The 23281-nt window shown below is 39.4% G+C and overlaps 2 protein-coding genes across 5 annotated transcripts in view; both read right to left on the bottom strand.

Annotated features, from left to right (window-relative positions):
* LOC119492355 (inositol hexakisphosphate kinase 2-like) overlaps positions 1-23281 on the bottom strand; it is a 1011171-nt gene that overhangs the window by 861157 nt on the left and 126733 nt on the right. The window lies entirely within an intron of this gene.
* pfkfb4a (6-phosphofructo-2-kinase/fructose-2,6-biphosphatase 4a) lies at positions 122-18980 on the bottom strand. Of its 4 annotated transcripts, none has more exons than XM_037775778.1 (14): positions 18767-18980; positions 9834-9950; positions 9630-9726; positions 9472-9538; positions 9296-9370; positions 9146-9202; positions 8939-9060; positions 8102-8309; positions 7873-8019; positions 7673-7777; positions 6766-6895; positions 4757-4819; positions 4577-4641; positions 122-1016 (listed from the first exon to the last, which is right to left on the bottom strand). In XM_037775778.1, the coding sequence occupies exons 1-14, from the start codon at positions 18813-18815 to the stop codon at positions 957-959; spliced, it is 1362 nt and encodes a 453-aa protein (XP_037631706.1). In that variant the 5' UTR covers positions 18816-18980; the 3' UTR covers positions 122-956. The 4 variants fall into 4 exon arrangements, with proteins under 4 accessions (XP_037631706.1, XP_037631568.1, XP_037631636.1 ...); XM_037775640.1 differs by lacking the exon at positions 18767-18980 and adding an exon at positions 12957-13312; XM_037775708.1 differs by lacking the exon at positions 122-1016 and adding an exon at positions 1854-2729 and having other exon boundaries at positions 18767-18976.

Below are 23281 nucleotides of genomic sequence, written 5' to 3'. Positions count from 1 at the left end.
TACCTCCTTCAGCAATAAATAGTGACTTAACAGACATTTATTTAAATGAAAATCCTTGAGATTGCCACTTTAAAATAATCAGTGCAACCCTAATAAATAATTAAACCCATAGTGACAGCTATAATGAGAGATTTGTTTTATAAAAATAACACATCTTTAGCTGGGACGTACATTTTGAAGTTATGACACACATCAAAACAAACAGCTTTGAGCTAATATTGCATTTTTTGCTTTTCCAATACCTTGTGTGTGCACAGATGTGTTCTTCACAAAAAAATGTTAAAATTTCATCTAAAGTCTGTTTGTAAAATAATCCGAAGAAAACCATGATTTGATTTAACCCATCTGTGTAAAATTTAAGTTTGTTTTCACCATAATTAATTAATAATAGTAATAATAATAATGACCCAGTCCATCCTTTCATTCATTGAATCACCATATAGACAAAATAATAAGCTTCATAATAGTTTTCCTTCAAATATATCAAGTATTAACTTTCAAATTGCACATTATCACTGAAGACACGGTCACATAAAACAATGATTGCACGATACAGTAACATGCAGCAGAAAGATCATGTGAAGAAGCCACACGGTTAACACTTCAGTGTTAATTCTGCTGCTGCATAACATCAACACACTGTAACCATACTGAATAATAGAGAACAAACAGACAAGAAGTGTTTGATTGATAAATAATCAGGACCGGAGTGCCACGGTGTAGCCTTCAAAGGCCCAAACACATAACATGCTCAGGTTGAGCTCCTTCAAATCAAAAACGACATACATAAGGGTTACAGAGAGGTGTGTGTGGCAGAGGTGTTGAAGGAGGAGGAGGAGGAGGAGGCACGTCACCCAGACGGTCACCACTGTGAACAAGTTGTGCAGATTGTGTGAAGTGAAATGACCTCAAGAGTCCGTCGTAAGGGAGCGAGAGAACGAAAGGTCCGACTGCAGTCAGAGGTGAGCGGGCACGGTCTGCAGGGCGTCTCGAGTCGTACGATGGACGTTCACATTCTGGAAAGAGGAATGATTCGGTCAGATGCCTTTTGAATAAATATGAAATGTGTACCAACACACGAGGAAACAACAAAGCGTTGCAAGTTAATTACACTTCTAGAAAGGTAGATGGGGTGCTGTAGTCTGTATACCATGTGTCATGGTTTTAAAAGACAGATTGTCATATTAGAAACGTTTTTATTTTTTGAATGATGCATCTACAGTTTGGCCAGATGTTTCAACATGTTTGAAACAGTACTGGATGCTTCAGGTTACTTTGAAAACTCATTAAAATGCAGATTACCAGACCTATTTCATATCTCACAGACATCAGCATAAAGTGACATTATTATTATTATTATAAGCATGATGTGTTTATTTGGATCACACCATGTTACATGGCAGCAAGTCCTGGTGAACTTTTATTATATTTTGGAATCATCTTTTATCTTCTAAAAAAAGTCTATTAGCAAAGTGCCAGCTGTGAATATCAGCACCCAAGAAATGTGTGTGTGTCACAGTGAGCGTTTTGTTGAGGCTGATGAACGGCAGCAGCGGAGTCTTTGCATATGAATGAATGAATGTGGAAATCTGAGTCTTCAGTTTGCACAGCAGAGGAAGCAGGAAGGGAGCTGCACTGAACATCTGATCTGTGGATAGCACAGTTAGGAAGGAAGTAGTCGGCCACGTTTGATCTCTAAGTAGTATGAGTAAGAAATATCCAGCTCAGCAGGCTGGACGTAATTTATCTGAAGATTTACTATCAAAGTAAAAGTATTTAACCCAAGATCCTAAAGAAGAAAACTGCTTTCATGTCAGATTTTCTAAAAAATGAAGCACAAGCAGAGTGTGGTAAGGATACATGAAATGGTTGAGTGGAGTTTATTTAGAAACAAACAGAAATATCTCCTCTTATGTCTGATCAGTGATATGAATAAACTGTAAGAGCCTTCACATTGTTGAACAAAAAACACAATAAAATAAAGTATGTCTGTACTTCTTCATTCGACAGTGTTAGACATCGTAAAACTAGAGACAAACTGTCAAAGAGGACATTTAATAAGGAAGTAAACAGTTGATTTTATTTATGTGCAAAATGTAAAATGGCACAACCTTGTTTTGTGTTGTGCAGTGCTGTAAAACTAAGATTAAAGTGTCCTGACTTGACAGAAATATAAAGTGATGAGACACTGCTAAAAGTTGACATTTTAAAATCAGTTCCAACAGACAAGATCAATGAGAAAACATCACTAATCGCTACTTCAACAGAAAAGGTGCAGAGAGTTTCACTGTTTCACAGTTGGGATTACAGTAAAAACAAAACAAAACAAAAACAAAAACACCTTCATTGGCTTTTTATTCATTCTCCAAAAATGGGAGAACGAGCTTAAGACACAAGATCTGTGTCTGTAGGATTAATAATGAAAATTAGAAACTGGATTCCAGTCAATTACCACCATCATCACGTCTTAAAATAAAAGTGGAGTAAACACACAGAAGATCAGAGCAGTGAGGAGTGATTCAATCAAAGGAAGGTGGAGAAGAAAGACTAGATGGTTGCTGAGTGTGGCAGGTACATTGTGCGTCTGTATGGTACAGTGTGCATAAAGGAGGGTAAAGGAGGGTAAAGGAGGATGGGGGTGGGGGGTAGTGTGAGGGGGGATAACTGCTTCATTGGTGAGCTGGCACTGTTAGCAAAGCCTCCTTTGACATCCGCGACACTTCTACGTTCTGTTTGATGAAAAAAAAGCACACAAAGAGGGGGAGGGATCAAAACACATGGGAAATATGAAATCCACTGCACACAGACTGGACCAAGACTTGGAAAGACAGATTAAGTTCAGAGGCGTGTTTTTGTTTCCGTCTTCGTTGCCAGTGTCTGTCAGTTGTGTGTTAGCAGAGCAAGTCAAGAAGAAATGTAACCACTGCAGACATGATTACTTAGAAAATCAGGCAATTTCTCAGCTACAAAAACATTACGATCCCAGAAAAAGAGGGTTAATGGACAATCATCTAAAAATCACAAACTTCACCCTCAAGTGTGAATGAATTATCCTGATTGTATAGATTTTCTAAGCCTAACATTACATTACATCACTCATATAAAAAGGTACATATATTCACTGCCATAAAACTGTCTGCCTACTCTTTGTCGATTACTCAACTAATTGGTCATTTTAGTCATTTTTTTATGCTTTTTTCATGCTGAATGACTTATTTCCGAGAAACTTATGAGCACATCTCTGGTAAACACAAGATTTAAAGAGGTGCTTTTGTGTGATTCTTTGTGGACAGATCTTGTGGAGACAGATCCGTTGATTATAGGGATGTCACGATACCAGAAATTTGGTAGGCAATACCGATTACAGTGAAATTCCACAATTCTCGATACCAAGTCGATACCACGAAAAAAAGAAAGAAAAAAAATCTCATGTACTTCAACATACACTCCTTTTATTACCGTTAGCATACTGTTTTTTGTTAGGAAGTTAAACGGGTCATAATTCCCTCTCTATTATCTATTTTATATTATTGTGAAAACATCTCCTTCAAACATCTGGATTTATTCAGGTTTCTCCCCAAAAACTACATTTTACAAGATTACATTTGAACACATCATGATAATGTTAGAATTCACCTTCGCCCAATACTCATTTTTTTCTGAACGCATCATAATGTAAATTGATGGCACCTCCCGTGTTGAAATAAGCAGGACAAGAGCTAGTTAACTTTAGCTGTTAGCAGCCGGTAAGCAGCACAGTGTTGCACGGAGCTAACAGCTAACGCTAACTGCATCTCGTCCTGCTGATTTCAACACGGATTAGTTGTTCACATGTGTTGGTTGGAGCATAATCAGGGAAAAAATAGGGTGTGTCTTCTGAATGCGTCGATAGTGAGTTTACTGCGTCCCAAACACATTTTCGCCATTAGTGTCGAGCCCTGGCGATACCTACAGTATCTGCGGTACTGTAGAAAAACGAGTACAGTCACATTTTCTGAAGTTTGTAATCAACTTGGTACCAAAGTATCGGTTCTCGTGACATCCCAAGTCGATTAAATAAACTAATCAATTAGTTAACAAAATTGGTATGGCATTTCTTTGGTTGAGGACAGCCCTACGTAACACTTGCTGCCAAAGCCAACATTTGCATTACGTCGGGTATATTTCTCTGAGAACAATCATTGTGACTTCTGTTATCAGAGACTTTCAGCATCAAATCCTGTAAGAAACTGTAACATGATCCACTCAGAGGGATGTTTATCTAAAGGGTGTGAGGGTGAAAATGTGGAACGTTAGAAGCAATCGGAGCATTAGTCATTGTTGTCGTGCTGATAACATATAATCCACATATAATCTCACACAAACCTGCTCTGAGCTCATTACCGTTTCATACTACTGCTTATAGAAACACAGCCATCAGAATGAACTGCGGCTGCTGTGAAATACCACATGTGACTCCATGATGTTCAGCACCTGAGGCTGTCACACCAACTGTAGCTCAGATGTACCGTGTGTGTGTGCTGACTGTGTGTGTGTGGTTACTGTGTGTGTGGCTGTATGCCGTCGTTTTACCCACCTCTGGTCTTTCTCGGTGTGTGTTGACAGAGTCCACGTTTAAGCTGATGGACTCCACCTTACAGCCTGAGCACACAGAAGATTTGTTTCATTAGTTCAGGCGGCAGGAGTATTTTTTATTACTGTTCATTAGAAATAGATTTATCAGGTGCATCATGTGCTAATAGGAGAGCAGTCGTACCGTAGGCCACTGGCGTTAGCTTCAGCACTGTGTGCAGCGGGCACTTCAGGTAGGGCAGCTCCTCTGTGTGGAGACAAATGCACAGGTTCATGAAAATACCCGAACAAACAAAGAACTCTCATTCCATTTCAAATTACTACTTTTAATCTAGGATTTTTTTCTTTTTTCTAGCAAAGACAACAGTAGAGAAGGAAATATTTTAATTGAGTTAACAACTATGCTCGTTACAGTAAGTGCAATAAAATCTTAATGAGTAAAAAGACGGGAATCATTTATCAAAATGTCTGTTCAACAAGCAGACACTTGCAGTCAAGTTTATGTTTTCAAAATTTCGACTGTTGAGTCCACAGTCCGCATTAGGCTAACAGTAAATCGTTATGAACAAGCTAATCCACATTAGCAGCAGAAGGTGACTGGGCTGGTGACTGTTCTTCATTCTTTTTAAGCTTCACTCAGTTTTGATGGCAGCAATATTTTTATATTTAGATTTGTTTCCAGGGAGATTATTTATATTGTGGCTTTGCTGTTGTAAACATTGCTGCTCTAGAAACAATATTTTTGATACATTTAAAATATTAGTACATTCAAAACCTGTTCTGAATTAATTATTTTTTATATCATATTTTTTTTTAAATAAAAATTTATTATTTCATAACAAAATAAAAGAGCTGATAAAAGTATCTATAGAGCCGGACTGATAAGGAATATCAGTAAGAGTAGTAGTAGTAGCAATGAAATCCTAATGATACACTTCCCTAGTCATGAGATACTGTATACACCGTATTCTGAAAAAAGGAATGAATAAAAAAGAAATTATTTTTAATCTGATATTTTTGCTACAGTGCCCACAACATGAAATCAGGTCAGTCTGCCATTAGTGAAACACACTTCTTAATCTGGGCTCTATGAAAGTATGTCACAGCTTTACACAGAATGCCTCATAATAAAACATTTTATTCAAAACGAGGCATAAATACTTTTAACTTGCACGGCAGCTGGATTCTCACGATAGCACAAGATCAAGCGAGTACTATCACACGAAAGCCCACATTGTCGGGTTTCAAGTAAGGAGTTTGTGTCCCGCCAGCCAGATCAGCGTCCTGTGAGGAGCTACTGGCAGCTACGAGCGTGGCCTATAGGTGTGTGAGACTCGACGACACAGAGAGGCAACGGTTGGTTCCAAACAACAACAGCGACTCCTGAAGAGGTTAGCGTAGCTGCTGCAATAGCATCACTTATATCAGAACTTGAGAGCATTTCTTCATTGAAAGAAGAGCAAATAGCGGCACTGAAGGCTTTTCTCGACGGAAAACATGTTTTTACTCTTCCTCTGACTGGCTTTGGAAAGAGTTTGATTGACTGATGGTTCATCCAATCACCTGCCAAGTATTTTTTTTAAAGTGCCTGCCCTTTTCCAAACGGTTTCAAATGAGGGCTTCTAAGATGATGGTTATTACAGTGAAAATGTAACCATGTGACTAACAGGAAAAATTTGCCTTCAAGATTATTTTATTATGTGATCTGTAAACTTCACTCAACCAGTTTCTCTCAAATGACTTGATCTACTTCTACTTAGTGAATTTGGTGACTTCCTACATTTCTCACAGTGCTGTTCAACAACTTCTGAAGAACTCAACTAAACATGACTTGTGTTTATGTATGTTTGTTTAAATGTCCTACTTAAAAGAGATAGACAGCTATACTATATACTATAAAATTACAGTTTTTTTTCCAATGGAGTCTGGTGGTTTTAGCGAGAGCATAGATGGATGCAACGGCTTCAGTTCGCCATCGGAAAGGGCTGTCTGATGGCGAGAGACAGCACTGAGTCCACAGCAGTGCATTGCTTTGATTTTGAGTGGTAACTCCTGTCTGCTTCTCCAAACCCGTCATCTACTGTAGGTAATACACTGACTATGGATAAGTACCTCATACAACCCCACTTCAAAACACCCGAACTATCCCTTTAAGGACTCCTGCCTTCAGGGGTTCAGTTAAAAAGGACTAACCTGCTGTCTTGTCCAGGAAATAGGCCAACAGGCAGCGCATGACGGCCTGGTGACAGACGACCAGCACGTTCTCTTGCCGCTCCAGCTCCATGATGACGGGCTCCAACCGCTGCACCAGGTCCTCGTAGGACTGAGTCAGAAAAGACACAAAAAAGGCAAATCAGACAGGCGGAAAGCAGAGTAGGTTTTAAACTGATAATCATTATTAAAAGCTAATGATAGCTTTGTTCAGATTGCAGATATTTTGAGAAGAACATTTTTACATGTGAAGTAAAATCAATGAATAAATAAAACAGAAAGGGAACTTCCATACAATCCATTTTCTTTACACATCCTGCTGAGTAATCCATCTGAGTTAAACAGATTAAGCAGGTGGAAAAATCCATACAGGCTGTCTACACCAACACCATCTTTAACAAGATTCCCCAGAGCCTTACATCAGCACTGTCGGCCTGGGCAACCCAACTAATGCCCATATCCATCTTCCCCTGTTAGAGTAATGGAGAGGTAATGGGATGAACTTAAAGTGAGAACAGACCAGCCGGCATTCAGACACACACCCCACACTCTCAGACTAATGTGAAGTCTTTGTTTACTGTAATCTGGTGTTTAGCCAAATCTGTCTAAGAGGCTGCTCGTCTTAGCTGAGGCTCATTAGCAGAGAATAAGTGGCCAGTAGCCATCTGGACGCCGTTTAATTGTGTTTGTGGTTACGTGTGAGTTTCTAGGAAAGAGAGTGTGTCCTTAATATTGACAAAGGGGGACCGACTCTGCTTTAGGAAATTCCAAAATTTAAACAGAGACACATTGTCCATAAGCATCAACAATAACATACAAAAAAACACTTTAACAGTTACATAATCACATCATTAGACAAAATATATTACGTTGGATTTTAGCCACTGACCTCTCCTTTCGGGTACCGATAGCGGTATTTGTCCTGGTCTCTCAGAGCAAACTCAAGGGGATAGTGATCCTGGATCTCCTCGTACATCATCTCCTCACACACGCCCTAAAATGACATCACACACACAGATTAAAACTTTGTCAACGCCGCACACATGTCAGCAAACAACTGTGCTTAGCAGCCAAGAACACTGTACTCACTGCATCGATCTCGTTCAGGACCTTCCACTGTTCGTAGGGCACACTGAGAGCCTCGGCTGTCTGGATGGTCCTCTTCATCTGACTGGTCCACACCTTCAGGTCGCTGATGCCCTGCGCCTGGATGAAATGGCTCAGCTTCTTCCCAAACTGCATAGAAAAGAAAAATTAACTCATCTAGTCAAGAAAAACAAAACTGAAGACATATCTCTTGTTGAAAAGTTTGACATACCTCTTTGCCTCTCGGTGTGAGGCCCGAGTCTCCTCCGATTCGACCGTTGACATTGAGCTCGCTCTCACCGTGGCGGCACAGGTAGATGGAGCGCGGCGTGATGTGAATGTTCATGAGGTAGTAGACAATCCGGCTCTGGATGTGGTCCAGCACCCTGTTGACCAAGTACCGCTGACCCACGTCCATGATTTTAATGAAGGAGAGATCCCTGAGAGGAGACCACAGACCCGTTAAGTCTCCCGTTCAACACTGTTTGATGTGATTGAGCCAAAACCAGCGTATAAATATAGAGAACAATGGCATAACTAGTTGTTTAAGAATACAAATGAATCACTGCACAAGCCTATTATAAATAATGATGGTACCAATAATACGATATGAATATCATTTGTTATTTCAGCAACAGCAGAAAGACTGCTAGAAAATCTTAAAATCTCCCTTCTCTCAGATTAAGTGATTATGTGAAAACACTGTTCATGTTGGGCAACATCTTCATTCTAGGCAAAAGGCAGGCAAATGTTTGTTCCTCCTTCCAAATAAGAGTCCTGATCTTATTTGAAAAGCAAATCAGCACTGACTCAGAGGACTATTCTACATAATTAATGTCATAACAACCTGTGGAAATATTTCTGAATTGAATAGATCTGCAAAACATGAGCAAAAACCAAAATACTCTAATTTAGGGGCTGTCCGGAAAGAAAAACTAAATTTCTGCCCCATTGTTCTGATGAAAAGACCAGAGCGTACTTGCATATGCTAAGTTAGTTATTCCCGTATTCTTGACATTGCAGTGTCATTCCTTTCCTAACACATTGTCCACACCAGCTTTCACCTCACCTGTCCAGGACTTCATCCAGCGTCTCGTAGGAGTTTTCATAACACTTGATTCTCTTCATGAAATCTTCAACTGCTTCTTCTGTGTTACAGTTGGTGTAGTCGGGGCTCCCCAGCTTCACTTGCTGAACAGAGAAAACAGCAGAGGAGTGAGTACAACTAGGACAGAAGTTAATTTTCTCTTGAGATAAAATCAACAAGTAAACGTACCACTATGTTCTCCTGTATGACGTCTGGGTCTTCACACACAGACTCCACGAAGAACACCTGAGAGAAGAGGAGGAGAAGGAAGAAATTAAGCTTAGTGTGAATGTCAGCTAACGCAGTACGACCTCCCAGAGTTGTGACCCAACAAGTTACCTTAAAACCATTCTGTTCTGCAAACTCGATGATGGTTTCCCTCCTTTCTCTGGTGGTGTTTGTTGCATCAAAAACCTGTTTAACACAGACAATACGGATAAGCTTTTTAGCATTGCACGCTGTGTTTGAGCTACTGGAAACACCAAAACTAAAATAGCATTTAACATTTGACCCACCGCCACTTGGCCTCCTTCTTCTGTGAGATACTGTCGCACATCGTTCAATGCTGCTGAGGCACATTGTCTGTAAAGATCACAGATAACATCAGTCCAAAATGTCACATGGTTGGTGGCTGAATAAATGAAGGCAGCACGAGGCCAGTCGCCACTCTTACCGTCTGATCTCTAACCCTTCCTCGTTGTCTGGACGGAAGAATTCAAAGGACTTGTAGATCTTCACAAACTCTCTCCTGTACTGCCCGACATTGAACTCTACGGTAAAGATGGAGGCAAGGACACTTGAGATCATCTTGGTCTTAGCATGAAACTTTTGATTTATTCTCTAGAATTCATGTTCACTGGAGCTCGAAAAGTCTTACCTCTGGTGGGCACTCCAATCCAGTTGAGATAGCGGGTCAGCTTCTTGGAGATATAGGTCTTCCCCCTGGCAGGAAGGCCCACTGTCACGATCAGGGTGGGACAGTTGGTCATACATACTGGAATGACAAATGGAGAGGGGGAAAAAAGTTTCTGTCAGCTGATCACAAATAATGCAATGAAAAGATGTAAAACTGATTTCATTGTAAAATGAGTAACACCTCAGTACGAGCATATAAGTGTATCTCAAGGTTGCAAATATGCCTCCAATCTGCCCTTATACAATCTTGCATCTTACACCGTTTATAAGAGTTAATATTAACTTAAATATTAGATTGTCCTTTATCGATGTGTGCGTGATCCAGTGTTGTCTGTGCCATGAAGACAAAGTCCCACATCACACCACTCTGAGACTGTATTAAACCAGGAGCAGAGGTCACGGGGGCACCAGGCTGTGCCCGAGGGGTTGTGAAACGCTGCACTTTTAACTACTCAAGACATCTGGAGACAGCTAATAGCTAGTTTCAACACTCAGTGTGTGCACAGATGACTGGGTCAGAGGGCGAGGTCGTTTTTATGGGTGCTATGTGTATTTTCTAGGGATGCACCAATACCGGATCGGATACCAGGCCGATATTGACTCAAATAGCTGGACCGGGTATTGGGGACAATGGAGCCGATCAATTCAATTCTATTCATTCAATTTTTTACGGGAATTTTATTTCCGGTTTAATTTTTTACCAATTTGTTGCTGCATTCAAAAGTTTTACGCTTGAAATATAATTGCTGTTAATTTTGAAGAATTTTTTATCAAGTTGCTGGTGTACGATCTATTATTTTAATAATAAATAACAATCCAGTAAATATATATATGTATTTATTTGTTAGGAAAGCGATGTTTAAGTCAAGCCTTATGTTGCCTTACACATAAAAGAATGATCCCAGTCACTTCCACACAGTGAGACATTCGGCTTATTAATTAGACATCAGATCGGTACTCTGTATTGGCCAATACACAAAGGAAAAACCTACCCGCTGTCCCATGCAGTTTTGGGCAAAAACCATGCAGTTCTTTGCATGCAGTAAAAAATGTCCTATTTTCGCGTATTCTGATGTGTTCTTTACACTATGACAATTTTCCTGAAATTAGATTTTTTTTTAAAAATCCCAATATATCGCCTTGCTTACAGCATTGCAATATATTATGATACGTATTGTATCGCCAGATTCTTGCCAATACCCAGCCCTATGTTTTAACATTCCCTGTCTGTAAAAGCATGGCAAAAAGACTATCAAAGAAGGGCACAACAGTCTGTCCAGGTGCATGAATTACAAACATTACAAAAGGTACCTCTCACAACTACTTCCCTGATTGTATTGTGGTTACCAACCAGCTTCACTCCACACAAACAGACCCATTTACCCACCACAAGCTCATGATTCCATTGGTATTTTTTAAAGCCTATCTGATTCAAAAAATCCTTCCTCAGTCAGTCCACAGAGAGGAGACACTGACTGACCATTCACACCAAATGTGAGAGCAGATCACTCACATGACTGCAGGGATCAACAATTCAGCTGTTTACCAACAACAGCTAACATTAGTGCTTAACTTGTGCACACAATGAGATGGACACCCCATCCCTTAGATCAGAGGTCTGCAACCTTCGGCTCCGGAGCCACATGCGGCTCTTTAACCCCTCTCCAGTGGCTCCCTGTGGATTTTTAAAAATGGAAAACTGTTTTTTGTTTACATTTTCATTTTTATTTATCATTGTTGTAGGTCGACGGTACGACGGAGTATTAGGGCCATTTCGAGAAGAAAGTCATAATATTACGAGAAAAAAGTCACATGTTTATGAGAAAAGAAGTAGTAATATTATGAGAATAAAGTCATAATATTATAAGGTAGTAATTTTACGAGTTATTTTCTTTTTTTCTCATAAAGTTATGACTTTATTCTCATAATATTACGACTTTTTTTTTTTCTTGTAAAGTTATGACTATTCTCATTAAATTACGACTTTTTTCTCATTAAGTTGTGTCTTTATTCTCGTAATATTACGACTTTTTTATCGTAAAGTTATTACTTTATTCTCGTAATATTAAAAAAAATGCTCGTAACGTTATGACTTTATTCTTGTAATATTACGACTTTTTTTCTCATTGAGTTATGACTTTATGCTCGTAATACGACTTTTTTCTCACTTACATTTTTTGACTTTATTTTCATTAAATTACGACTTTTTTCTCATTAAGTTATGACTTTATTCTCGTAATATTACGACTTTTTTATCGTAAAGTTATTACTTTATTCTCGTAATATTAAAAAAAATGCTCGTAACGTTATGACTTTATTCTTGTAATATTACGACTTTTTTTCTCATTGAGTCATGACTTTATGCTCGTAATATGACTTTTTTCTCACTTACATTTATGACTTTATTTTCATTAAATTACGATTTTTTTCTCATTAAGTTATGATTTTATTCTCGTAATATTACGACTTTTTTCTGTAAATCTCAGATGTTTTTTCCCTCAATGTGGCCATAATACTCCGTAGTACATTGTCTCTTTGGCCCTCACTGCATTAGACTTATACACTATATACTAAGACTATAAACTGTGTTACCTTCATCACAATGCTCAAATGTTTTGCAGCTCCAGACAGATTGTTTTTTGTTTTATTTTGCCTAAAATGTCTCTTTTGATAGTAAAGGTTGCTGACCCCATCCACTACTAGTACCAGTCCTTTCTCCTCCATGCGAGCATCATGTGGATCCTTATATAACATAACTGTGTGACCCAGATGGCTGCAGCAACAGCAGCCAGACATCATCTGAACTCTGCGACCCACGTGTTTACAACCGTTAGAACCGTTCCAACCGTTACTAACGTACCAACCGTTACTACCTTTACAACCGTTACTACCGTTGGAGAGCTAACACATCACTGCTAATGGAGGTGTGTGCTACTAGCAGGCGGGTTAGCAGTAATTATGAAGTTCCCGCGGTGCTTCTGGCTTCCTACGTGAACTTAGGTCGAAAGAAATGACATCTCTTAGCTAGATATCACATCTTTTTAAATAGAGACGTTAACAGGTGACGCCACGTCGTCATACGCACCCTTCCTCTGAGAGATGTGTCTCTCTGGAAGGCCGTTTCTACACCACGGCATCCAGATCTTCTTCAGCGGGTTCTGGGTGAGTTCCCGCGGGTTGGACGGGGTTTTGTCCTCCATTGAGTCTGGTGGTGAGGTGGTGGAGGTGGAGGCGGCCGCGGCGGGAACACGGGGCCTTTTCCCGTGATGCTGTTCTGAATGTGACCGGTGTTTCATCCGCGCTGCTCTCTGCTCTCTCTCTGTGGTGATGGAGATGAGCCGACCTCTCTTTCAGCGCTGCTGTCACGTGCTCTGGGTCTGGCAACCAACGGTCGTACCGTAATGACCGCAGTACAGGCGCAGCGCAGCTTCTGCTTCATTACCGTAAATGACGTGAGTTGTGCTCAGCCGCAAAACACAAGCTTTATAAGGCGCAATGAAAAAACTATGTAGTGAAGCGTAAAAAGTCAAGACAGAGCGCCCGCAGCCCGCCAACAGCTGCCTCTCATCACTGCCAGTGTACCACAGTACAGGTCCGGCCGGACGTCAGTTCCACCTGCCTACAATACATTGTTTTACATGTATTTGTTACCATAACAACAGTTTGTTTGATCGTGGAGATGTAACTCTGACATGGCAGGTAGCCTCTATGGTAATATTCCTGAATTTATAAAACTTGTGCTAGATGCTTCAGGAGATATTGCTACTTTAATAGAGACCCTTTTCACAGAAGAAGTTTTGATACAACTAGCAGCCTAACAATAATGAAGGCTGCATGAAACTGAGGCATCTTTAATTTAAAGGTCCCATATCATGCTCATTTTCAGGTTCATATTTGTATTTTGTGTTTCTACTAGAACATGCTTACACGCTTTAATGTTCAAAAAACACATTATTTTCCTCATCCTGTCTGTCTGAATATACCTGTATTTCCCCTCTGTCTGAAACGCTCCGTTTTAGTGGATTTCAACAGAACAGAATTGCAACGGAATTGTGTTGCTAGGCAACAGCTTGGGTCCATGTTTACTTCCTGACTGCTGATGTTATTTACATACACTGCAAAAGGAAATAAACTGGGACACATTTAGAATGTTTATGTTTAAAACCATGTAAATATTGTATATTTGTGACATCACAAATGGACAGAAATCCTAACTGTTTATTTCGAACGCCCAATTTCTGAATACGGGCTGTGTGTGTTTCTCCGTATATTGAGCGTTTTGATAGTTTAACAATATTTATGTAGCACTTAAACCTGCTTTTTAATATAAAAGACATGATCACTTTTTACAATATGGGACAAGGAAAGGCACAAGCGTAACTAGTAGCCTAACAGTAATTCAGGCTGCATGAAACTGAGGCATCTTTAATTTTATTGATTTGAATTGATGTAATTTCCTGCTATAACGACTCAAAATGTCTGCTGTGGAAAAAGGTTCATTGCATGATCTAACGTTGCCAATTAAACCTGCATTAGGCAGAATATTTTTGGCATCATTGGGCAAAAATTCAATAATAACCTTTCAGCATATTGTAATTCAAGTGGTCTGATAGAAAACTAGACTTCTGCACCTCCTCACGGCTCTGTTTTCAGGATTTAATGAATCCAGCCCATGACGGGAGACTTTGGCCAATCACAGGTCATGCCAAAAATATTATGCCAACTGCAGGTTTAATAGAGACCCTTTTCAAAAAGACACTTTGATATGTCACAACAGGAAAGGCACAAGCATAATTAAAGCTGCAAGCAGAGATGATTGGGCCATCGCACCTTTGTTTAGTTAGAAGTTATTTCCTGCATGGATTGAGTGGCACAGGAAATGACAGCGTCACTTTTTGTGTCCACTATGTGGCGCTATGACTATGAGTCCATATTGCCATGTAGATGTCCTCAGGCCTGGACTGCTATGAAGTAGGTCAAGTTTGGGGCAGATTTGACCAGTACAGTCGAGTTACAACAGTTTGTCGTTCAATGGCTAATCATGTAAATTCTCTGCCACGCCACGTCAATGCTGTTTCATAAAAAGTCAAGCTTTTAACCACTTTTCATCACAAAGGTCTTCAGATTGCACTGACCAAATATGAAATTGATTGGGTTAAATCTGTAGGAGGAGTTTGTTAAAGTACAGAGCTTGGAAATGGCCATTACTACACGAAAAAAATCACACAAAATAAAAAATGGCCAACTTCCTGTTGGGTTTAGAGCATGGCCCCAAGAGATTTTTTTTAAAGTCTACATGTGATACATTTGCCTACCAAATTTCGTACATCTAGGTAAAACGTACCGAGAGGGCTGCTTCGTTGAAATTTAGTAGGGGGCAGTATCGAGCCACCTCGCAACACTAAGCACCAACAGGAAAGGCACAAACGTAACTAATAGCACCAATGATAGCTGCATGGAACTGTGCCATCTTTAATTTAATTGATTTTAATTGATGTAATTTCCTGCTATAACGACTCAAAATGTGAAAAAGGTTCATTGAATGGTCCAACGTTGCCAATTAATTATTATCCAGCCTCTTGAGGTCAGCATGACAACCTAAACTCTGGGTCTCTTGAAAAGAAGAAACAAGACAACTGGCTGTGTGTTATATAGAATACAAACTCAACCAGTACGTTAAGTATTGATTCTTTTTTAACTGTCCCTTTTCAGCATTTCTGCTGATTGTAAATTGTACCAGCACTTTTTCACAGAAGACATTTTGTCACAGTAAGAAATGTAAAAAAATAACATTAGTGATGGCTGAATTCCATTTAGCTGCTTCAGTATCCTGGTATTGTGCATACTGACTCACTATCTCACTGTCACGACTTACTGGAACATGTGAATATAACGGATATTACTAGTCATGCCTGTGCCTTTCCTACTATGACAAGTATTGTGACAATAATGCCATCTACAGTATCTCTTGGTACTGCAAGTTTTCAGATCAGCAGTCACTAAGTGACAAATGTTTTAAACCTCTTATCTTATTGAGGTCATTAACCCATTTGTGCCCAAAGACTATATTTAGTGTGATCAGGAAAAATGCCACAACATTTGTTCTGATTGGTCAAAAATCCTGAAATTTGGTACGGACATACTTTGGGCAAGTATCTAACAGTACAACTTTGAAATCACACTTTTATCACAGTAATAGTCAAAGTCAGGATTTTGAAAAATGAGGAAAAACGCTAACATTGTTTACTAAATGTTTTCCATGGGAAATATTTTGTACAATGCATATGTGTGCATATCTTTGATATTTGTTATGAGTTTATAGATACCATATACTTGATTGTGCTCCTTGTAGTTTCTGAGATACAGCTATTTTCTTATCATACTATATCTAGTATTTGGGCACATGAGGCAACTGTTTTTTCCTAAAATATAATAGAGTCTACTGCAAAAACAGTATTCCCATGAACCCAAATATAACTGTAGATATAGTATCATAAGAAAAACTCACTTTTCAGCCAAACCTTTTACCAATTTTGAAAATTTCTTCACATTTGTGCTTCAGCGAGCTCAGAGAACACTTCCACCGAAGAAAATATAAAAACTCAGTTGCGGGCACAAATGGGTTAAAGTTAATCCAAACATTATTACATACTACATTTCTGTTTACACCTCAGTGTACATATATTACTTCTCATCATGCACATACATCCTGCCATCCTGCCATCCTGCTGTCAGTTTACCTATCTGAAATGCCAAACTTACCGTTATATTTATTTTAACTGCACTATTTTATGCCTTAGATCCTCATTATGCTCGTGTGATTTCCCCTTTTATATATACATGTTTTATGAGCATTGGTAAAGGATTTTCATTTCCAATGACTGCTTTGAACCTCGAACAAGCATGAGCTGACATTGCCCATGAGATGGCAGCATTACTCTCCCTCTTCCTCTGTATATGTGTTCACCTCAGTTGACCCAGCCTCATAAACTACCAGGCAGTTTGTAAGAAACATCTGTAATGCAGTCCAACTCAAACACAGCCCTGCAAAAATTTCCATATTTCCTATATATAGATGTAATGCTTGTAATGTTCAGATTTTTAGGGGGAATTAAGGTGTCAGGATTCGTATATAAGGGTGTTTTCTAATATTAATAATGTAGTGCCTTTTAAATGAATGCAGACCAGTAACTCCACCACATCACAATGGGCAAAGAAATTACCATGGAGATCAAGCCACGCTAACATATTGTCAACAAAAATAAACATTACGACTAGGACTGATGCGTCGAAGCTTTGACCGTTGCCATGGTATTCGACCTCCAAATCAGTATTCGAATGCTTCGGGGGGGTTTTGTTTTTGTTTTTTTAATATATATATATATATATGTATATCATAATAATGTATACATCCCCAAATAGCTCATGAAATAAGGAATAATCCCACAAAATTATTCATTATTCATATTCAACATTCATTATTATTAGTTTTTCTCAGACAGATATCACTGTTTGTTGTGTGTAGAGGTGTGTGTGTGTTCAGTATTGCAGCAGAGGCACTGTCCTGGACACTGAAACGTTGGAGATGGAGACAAAAAGACAGAAGAACAGATCCGCCTGCTGCACCTTGAAGCTTCAAATACCTTTGAATATTTCTCACCTAAGCTTTGAAGCCCAAAAAAAATAGTATTTGGGTTAGCCCTAATTATAACTAAGCTTTACAAAGAAAGGACATTTTGCAGAGGTGTTGTATTGGATTGAATTACACTGTGCAGTTGTGCATACAATAGTGAAAAGTCACTGTACAATCTGCCCATCTGTTCTCCTTATAGATTTATCTGATGCACTGACTATATTAAGCTTTAGTGAGTCTTTAGAGCAACAGGGCCTGTGACCTAAATATGGCGAGATGGAGGTTTTTCTAATTAAATACTCTCCATCAAATTCCCTAACTGCTTGTAGACTATAATATATGTCATCAGCTCCATAAATAAATGGCCTTTTACCTTTAGGTAATATAAAAACACTGCAGTGCAGTACAGAAAAGTGTGGCACATAACTGGACAATGTCAGCTGCGTAAAAGTTCCCATGTCATTCGCATGCGCACTGTGTGAAATAAGTCAGATAGTTGACAGTGAGGTTAAATGTGGTGTCATCATGCATTCTTTACACTGGGACGTGAACAGGAAACGACTCTGAGCTCCTCCTCCTCCTCTTCCTCCTCACAGCTGCTGCCAGATTGCAGCTAGCTACAGCCTCTTATACTATACAAGTCATTTCCCAATATAAATATAGTATATTAACTTTACACTCGACATCCACCAGTATGATGAGAGGCGCGTTTTTACGCACGAACCAACATACATATATAGTGCTTAGAATAAGAAGAATACATGTTATTATCGCAGCAGCCCAGTCTGAGCTCCACAACAACAACAACAAGCATAATTTATGATCCATAAACACAACAAACATGCAGAAAACGCAATAAAGCATATAATAAAGCATCGACCTCTGCAGCAGCAGCTTCTCCATCATAATCAGTATATGGAGAATAAAAAATAACTGAGAAGAAAACCGATCATCTTCAGGCGACATGAAGCATTTAGATGTTTTTTTTTTATTATTATTAATATTTTTTGCAGCCCCAAAAAGCATCCGCCTGCATCATCCTAAAGCACAACTCCCTCTGCTCTAAATGAGGCTGGTTATGATAATAAACGCACAGATTTGCGCGTGTTGTTGTAATGTAGGGTAAAGGTCTCACGCTCTTGTTTACGTCTGCTCAACCAGCCTCTCTCTCTCTCTCTCTCTCTCTGTCATCCACTACATTAAACATGCACAATATAAACTCTGACATGCACTAAAGCATCCACAACTATAGAGTATCTTACCTGCTGTGTCCTGGTTGTGAGTGAGCTTGGTGCGGCTGCAGCCTCTCATCGTGGAGCGTCTGGTCTGATGGTCGGTGTGTGTGTGTGTGTACGTGCGTCCAACAGCAGCAGCAGCAGCAGCTCTTCTTCACCGTACAGTAGAGTAGCCTGCGCACACCCACTTCAGTGTGTGTGTGTGTGTATGTGTGTGTGTAGGACCTGCTGGAGGAAGAGTTTCTCCTAAACTGGATGGAGATGGAGTGAGGTATAGTAACCTACCTGCACCCTCCTCCTACTACACCCTCCTGCTACACCCCACCCACCCAGACACCCTGCTACCCTGTCACTGTTGAGAAATGCCCCCACAAGTCCTGACAGCCCCCTTACCAAAAAGAAGTTTACACAAGTGTGCTATTAGTATACTTCTTTTAAGCTTGGAATAAGAGAGTATACTTTCAGTTTCCTTTTTTATGTACTTATCAGAGACATACTTAACAAAAGTCTACTTGGCTTATACTGAGAAGTATACAGAAAATAAGTATACTTGGTTCTCATACTGACAAGTATACAGAAAAGTCTAATTCTACTTGGGTTGTACTGACAACGTATACAGAAAACTGTAAGTATACAGTACTTAGATTATACTGACAAGTATACAGACAAATGTAAGTATACTTGGCTCATATAAGTATACAGAAAAGTCTAATTCTACTTGGGTTATACTGACAAGTATACAGAAACGTGTAAATATACATGGCTTATATTGACAAGTATACAGACAAGTCTAAGTATACTTGGCTCATACTTACAAGTATACAGAAAAGTCTACTTGGCTCATACTGACAAGTATACAGAAAAGTGTATATATACCTGGCTTATATTGACAAGTATACAGAAAAGTCTAACTATACTTGGCTCATACTAACAAGTATACAGAAAAGTCTACTTGGCTCATACTGACAGAAAAGTCTAAGTATACTTGGCTCAAACTGACAAGTATACAGGAAATAAGTATACTTGGCTCACATGACATTCAATATACCGAAAATAAGTATACTTGGCTCATACTGACAAGTATACAGAAAAGTCTAAGTCTACTTGGCTCATACTGACAAGTATACAGAAAAGTCTAAGTCTACTTGGCTCATACTGACAAGTATACAGAAAAGTCTAAGTATACTTGGATTATGCTGACAAGTATACAGAAAAATCTAAGTATACTTGGCTCATACTGACAAGCATACAGAAATGTCTACTTGGCTCATACTGAGAAGTATACCGAAAATCTAAGTTTACTTGGCTTATTTAATCTTTTGATCGAGATATACTTAAGAAAAGTATAATTAAGTATGCTTGCCTCAGGCCTACAGAAAGGTATACTTGGCTTGTAGTTGTGCTTACTTTTTGATAGAGGAACCTACTGAAGTGTCAAGTTGTACCGTTTTTCATGACACTTATGGTTCAATGTACGATACTATATACGGTGCAGACATTTCAAAGACAGTATATACAATCTCCAATATTAAACACTAAAATTCTCAGACAATAAGACATCTATAAATACTTACCTTACAGGATACGCTTTAATTAATACATAAAATAACACATGCATGTTCAGGATACCACATATTCACTGTTGAATGTTGCAATGTAAAACTTATTTCCATACAGGAACATAACAGGAAGAGTTGGAAGTTTCCAAGCAGCAGTGTAACTTGCAGAACTTGTTTTGCAGCAGTGCCTGTAAAAGTATTCACGCTACTTTCTTTTCTGTGTTTAAATGTGCAACAACTTAGTGTCACTATTGATTAATCAGGCTTTTTGCATGTAAACAAGCAGAACTCTATGATATCCAATTGAAAGCGAATCTCTAATCTGAGGTAATTGCTTAGAATTGGATTTGCATAACTGTGCACCACTTTATTGAGACACACCTTCAAACTCACTGGTGCAGCCTTACAAAGTTGTTTTTCTACATTGAATACTTTTGTGTAATTACTCAGAGCTACTGTAAATACACTGAATATGCATCTGAGTACAGTACGATTAGCAAATGGAAATGCACAGGTATAAATCTGCCTGGCTTTAGTGATGGAGGCCAAGAAGAGACCTGTGGAGACTGTGAGTTTCAGGGTTTCATGGCTCAGATGGGAGGAACTTGCATTTTTGTGTTCAGTGTAGATCAATTTGTAAAGATTTGTTGAAAACGTTGAAGGGACAGGATGTAGGTTTTGGTGACATTAGTACGGAAAAAGTCTTTTTAGGCCGAATGGCATCACATGATGGACACGGAAGTTGTAGTAGCACCGTTTGGCCACTATGAAAATTTGCATCAAAGCCCGGCGCTCTTCCTGGGGGCTTGCCAACTTTGCAGCAGAAATAAACATGTCTTAACGTAACATTATATTGATTCATATTTGATCTGCGCTGCCTAGTTTGACCATTTGGTTGGAGTTCGCGAGTGATTGGAGCTGGACAGCAGACCTCAGATCAGCTCTTACTGCTTGTTTTCCTCCAGTCTGTGACATCTTGCAGATGCCGTTAGGAGCACTGGAGGACACCGGAGGACACAGAGGACATGATTATTTTCAGGTTACCTGTTTCATGTACTACTGTCACGATATAGCGACCGTTTTATAAAAATAACTTATTTTAATCATATTTGCTCCAATCTCTCCGACTTCAGCTTTACGGCTCAAAATTAGGCATAATGAGGTCGTGGCCGCTTTGAGTGACAGGTGGGTGCCGTCTCAGGTCGCTAGCTGTCTGCTAGCTGTCTGCTCTGCTGCGTCACCCGACCCGCCTCAGCTCCACCGACGATCCGTCTCTTTGCCCATTTGGATTAGCCGGGTGTTAAGCCATGTCGTCACTAACAAGATGGCAGATGGATGGAGCCACCCACTTTGAGCTTCACAACGGCTCTTCAGAAACCTTTGGGTGACGTCACAGAGATTATGTCCATATTTTATGCAGTCTATGATTTCAACAAACTGAGTAAGCCAGTGTTTGGTTTGCCCGTTCTGGGCTACTGTAGAAACATGGCGGAGCAAAACGGCAGACTCCATGAAGTGGACCAGCTCCCTGTGTAGATATGAAGGGCTCATTCTAAGCCAACAAAAACAATTCTTATTTTCAGGTGATTATACACTAAAGAAAGCATAGTTATAAATATTATATTACATTTCTGCTAATAGATCCCCCCAAATGTTACACACTGTTCCTTTAAAGGTGGAAACATGTTGGGGGTCATCATTCACCCAGTTATCTTCCCCTGGAGGTACAATGCTATGATGTAAACATGGTAGCCAGGGAAAGCACACTCTTGACTTGAGGCTATTTCAGTAGCAGTAATGATACCCTTATCAGCAGACTGTGATATGATGACACTAATTGTCAAGCACAACGGCCTGTAACTGCACATCTGTGGATGAATGAGACAATCACACACATAAAAGATAGAGAAGAGTAAAACATCTGGGAATCGTTGAAGTCTACTCATCAGAAAAGTCATGAAACATTCAGAAAGAGAACGAATGGAGCTCAGACAACAAGGACTGAGCATGACAAAAACAGTCGAAGGTCAGATTGCTCTCAGCTGACCTTCAACACATTCCTCCCCAAAAGGGCAAAGTAATCTAACCCCCCCACACCACCTCCACCCATATATACACTTCCACTGCACGCCTCACAGCCAAGCTGCAGGCAGCATGCCCAACACACTCACACAGACTGGTCAGACCTGTCTCGCTGGTCTTTATCTATGAGCTCAGCATAAGATAAGCATTAGACAACACATTTTAGATAGTAGTGTAGTAGCTAACATGACCTGATGTAGGGCATACACCTAAATTATCTGGCTCCTTAATTTTCCTTTTTTTGGGGGGGAGGACTTTTTGGCATCTCCCATAAATATAACAATCAATTGAAAATAGCTTTACATGACAATGAAAGCATCAATATTCACGCTTCATTCTGCTACACACACCAGGCTAGTTCATACATCGACAGCTTTCATTACACAGTTTAGTTTTGAGAGAGATATAATGCTTTTTATCCAACAACTAGTCACACACTGACGTTTTGTCAGGACCCCTTGGCGTCACTTTCTAACACACTGGATAGCCCAGCATGTTAAACTATGAAGCTCCTCTACAGTCGCAGTAAACACGTGGTTAATGTTGTGAATTCAAACTAAAAACACTTGCTTGGGTTTAGGCAACAAAACCACTTCGTTAGATTTAGGAAAAAAACATCATGGTTGGGCTTAAAATGACTAAAGGGAAAGTGGAACGGATCGTTGTGAACACAAAGACAACTAAGTTACGTTTGTCACATATTTTTTAGCGACTTTTGTGACGTGTTTTTTAGTGACGTTTGTCACATATCTTTTAGTGATGTTTGTGACTTGTTTTCTGCCGTTGTGTTACGCTGTTTCTGTACATATTTTACTTAGTTTACATACTTAATTTAAGCCTAACCATGATTTTTTTCCTAAACCTTACTAAGTGGTTTTGTTGCCTCAACCTAACTGCGGAC

This window comes from Sebastes umbrosus, chromosome 1, assembly GCF_015220745.1.
Source record: "Sebastes umbrosus isolate fSebUmb1 chromosome 1, fSebUmb1.pri, whole genome shotgun sequence".
In the NCBI taxonomy this organism is placed as follows: Eukaryota; Metazoa; Chordata; class Actinopteri; order Perciformes; family Sebastidae; genus Sebastes; species Sebastes umbrosus.
Note: the sequence above shows the minus strand (reverse complement) of the source record. Positions and strands in the feature narration are given on the sequence as shown.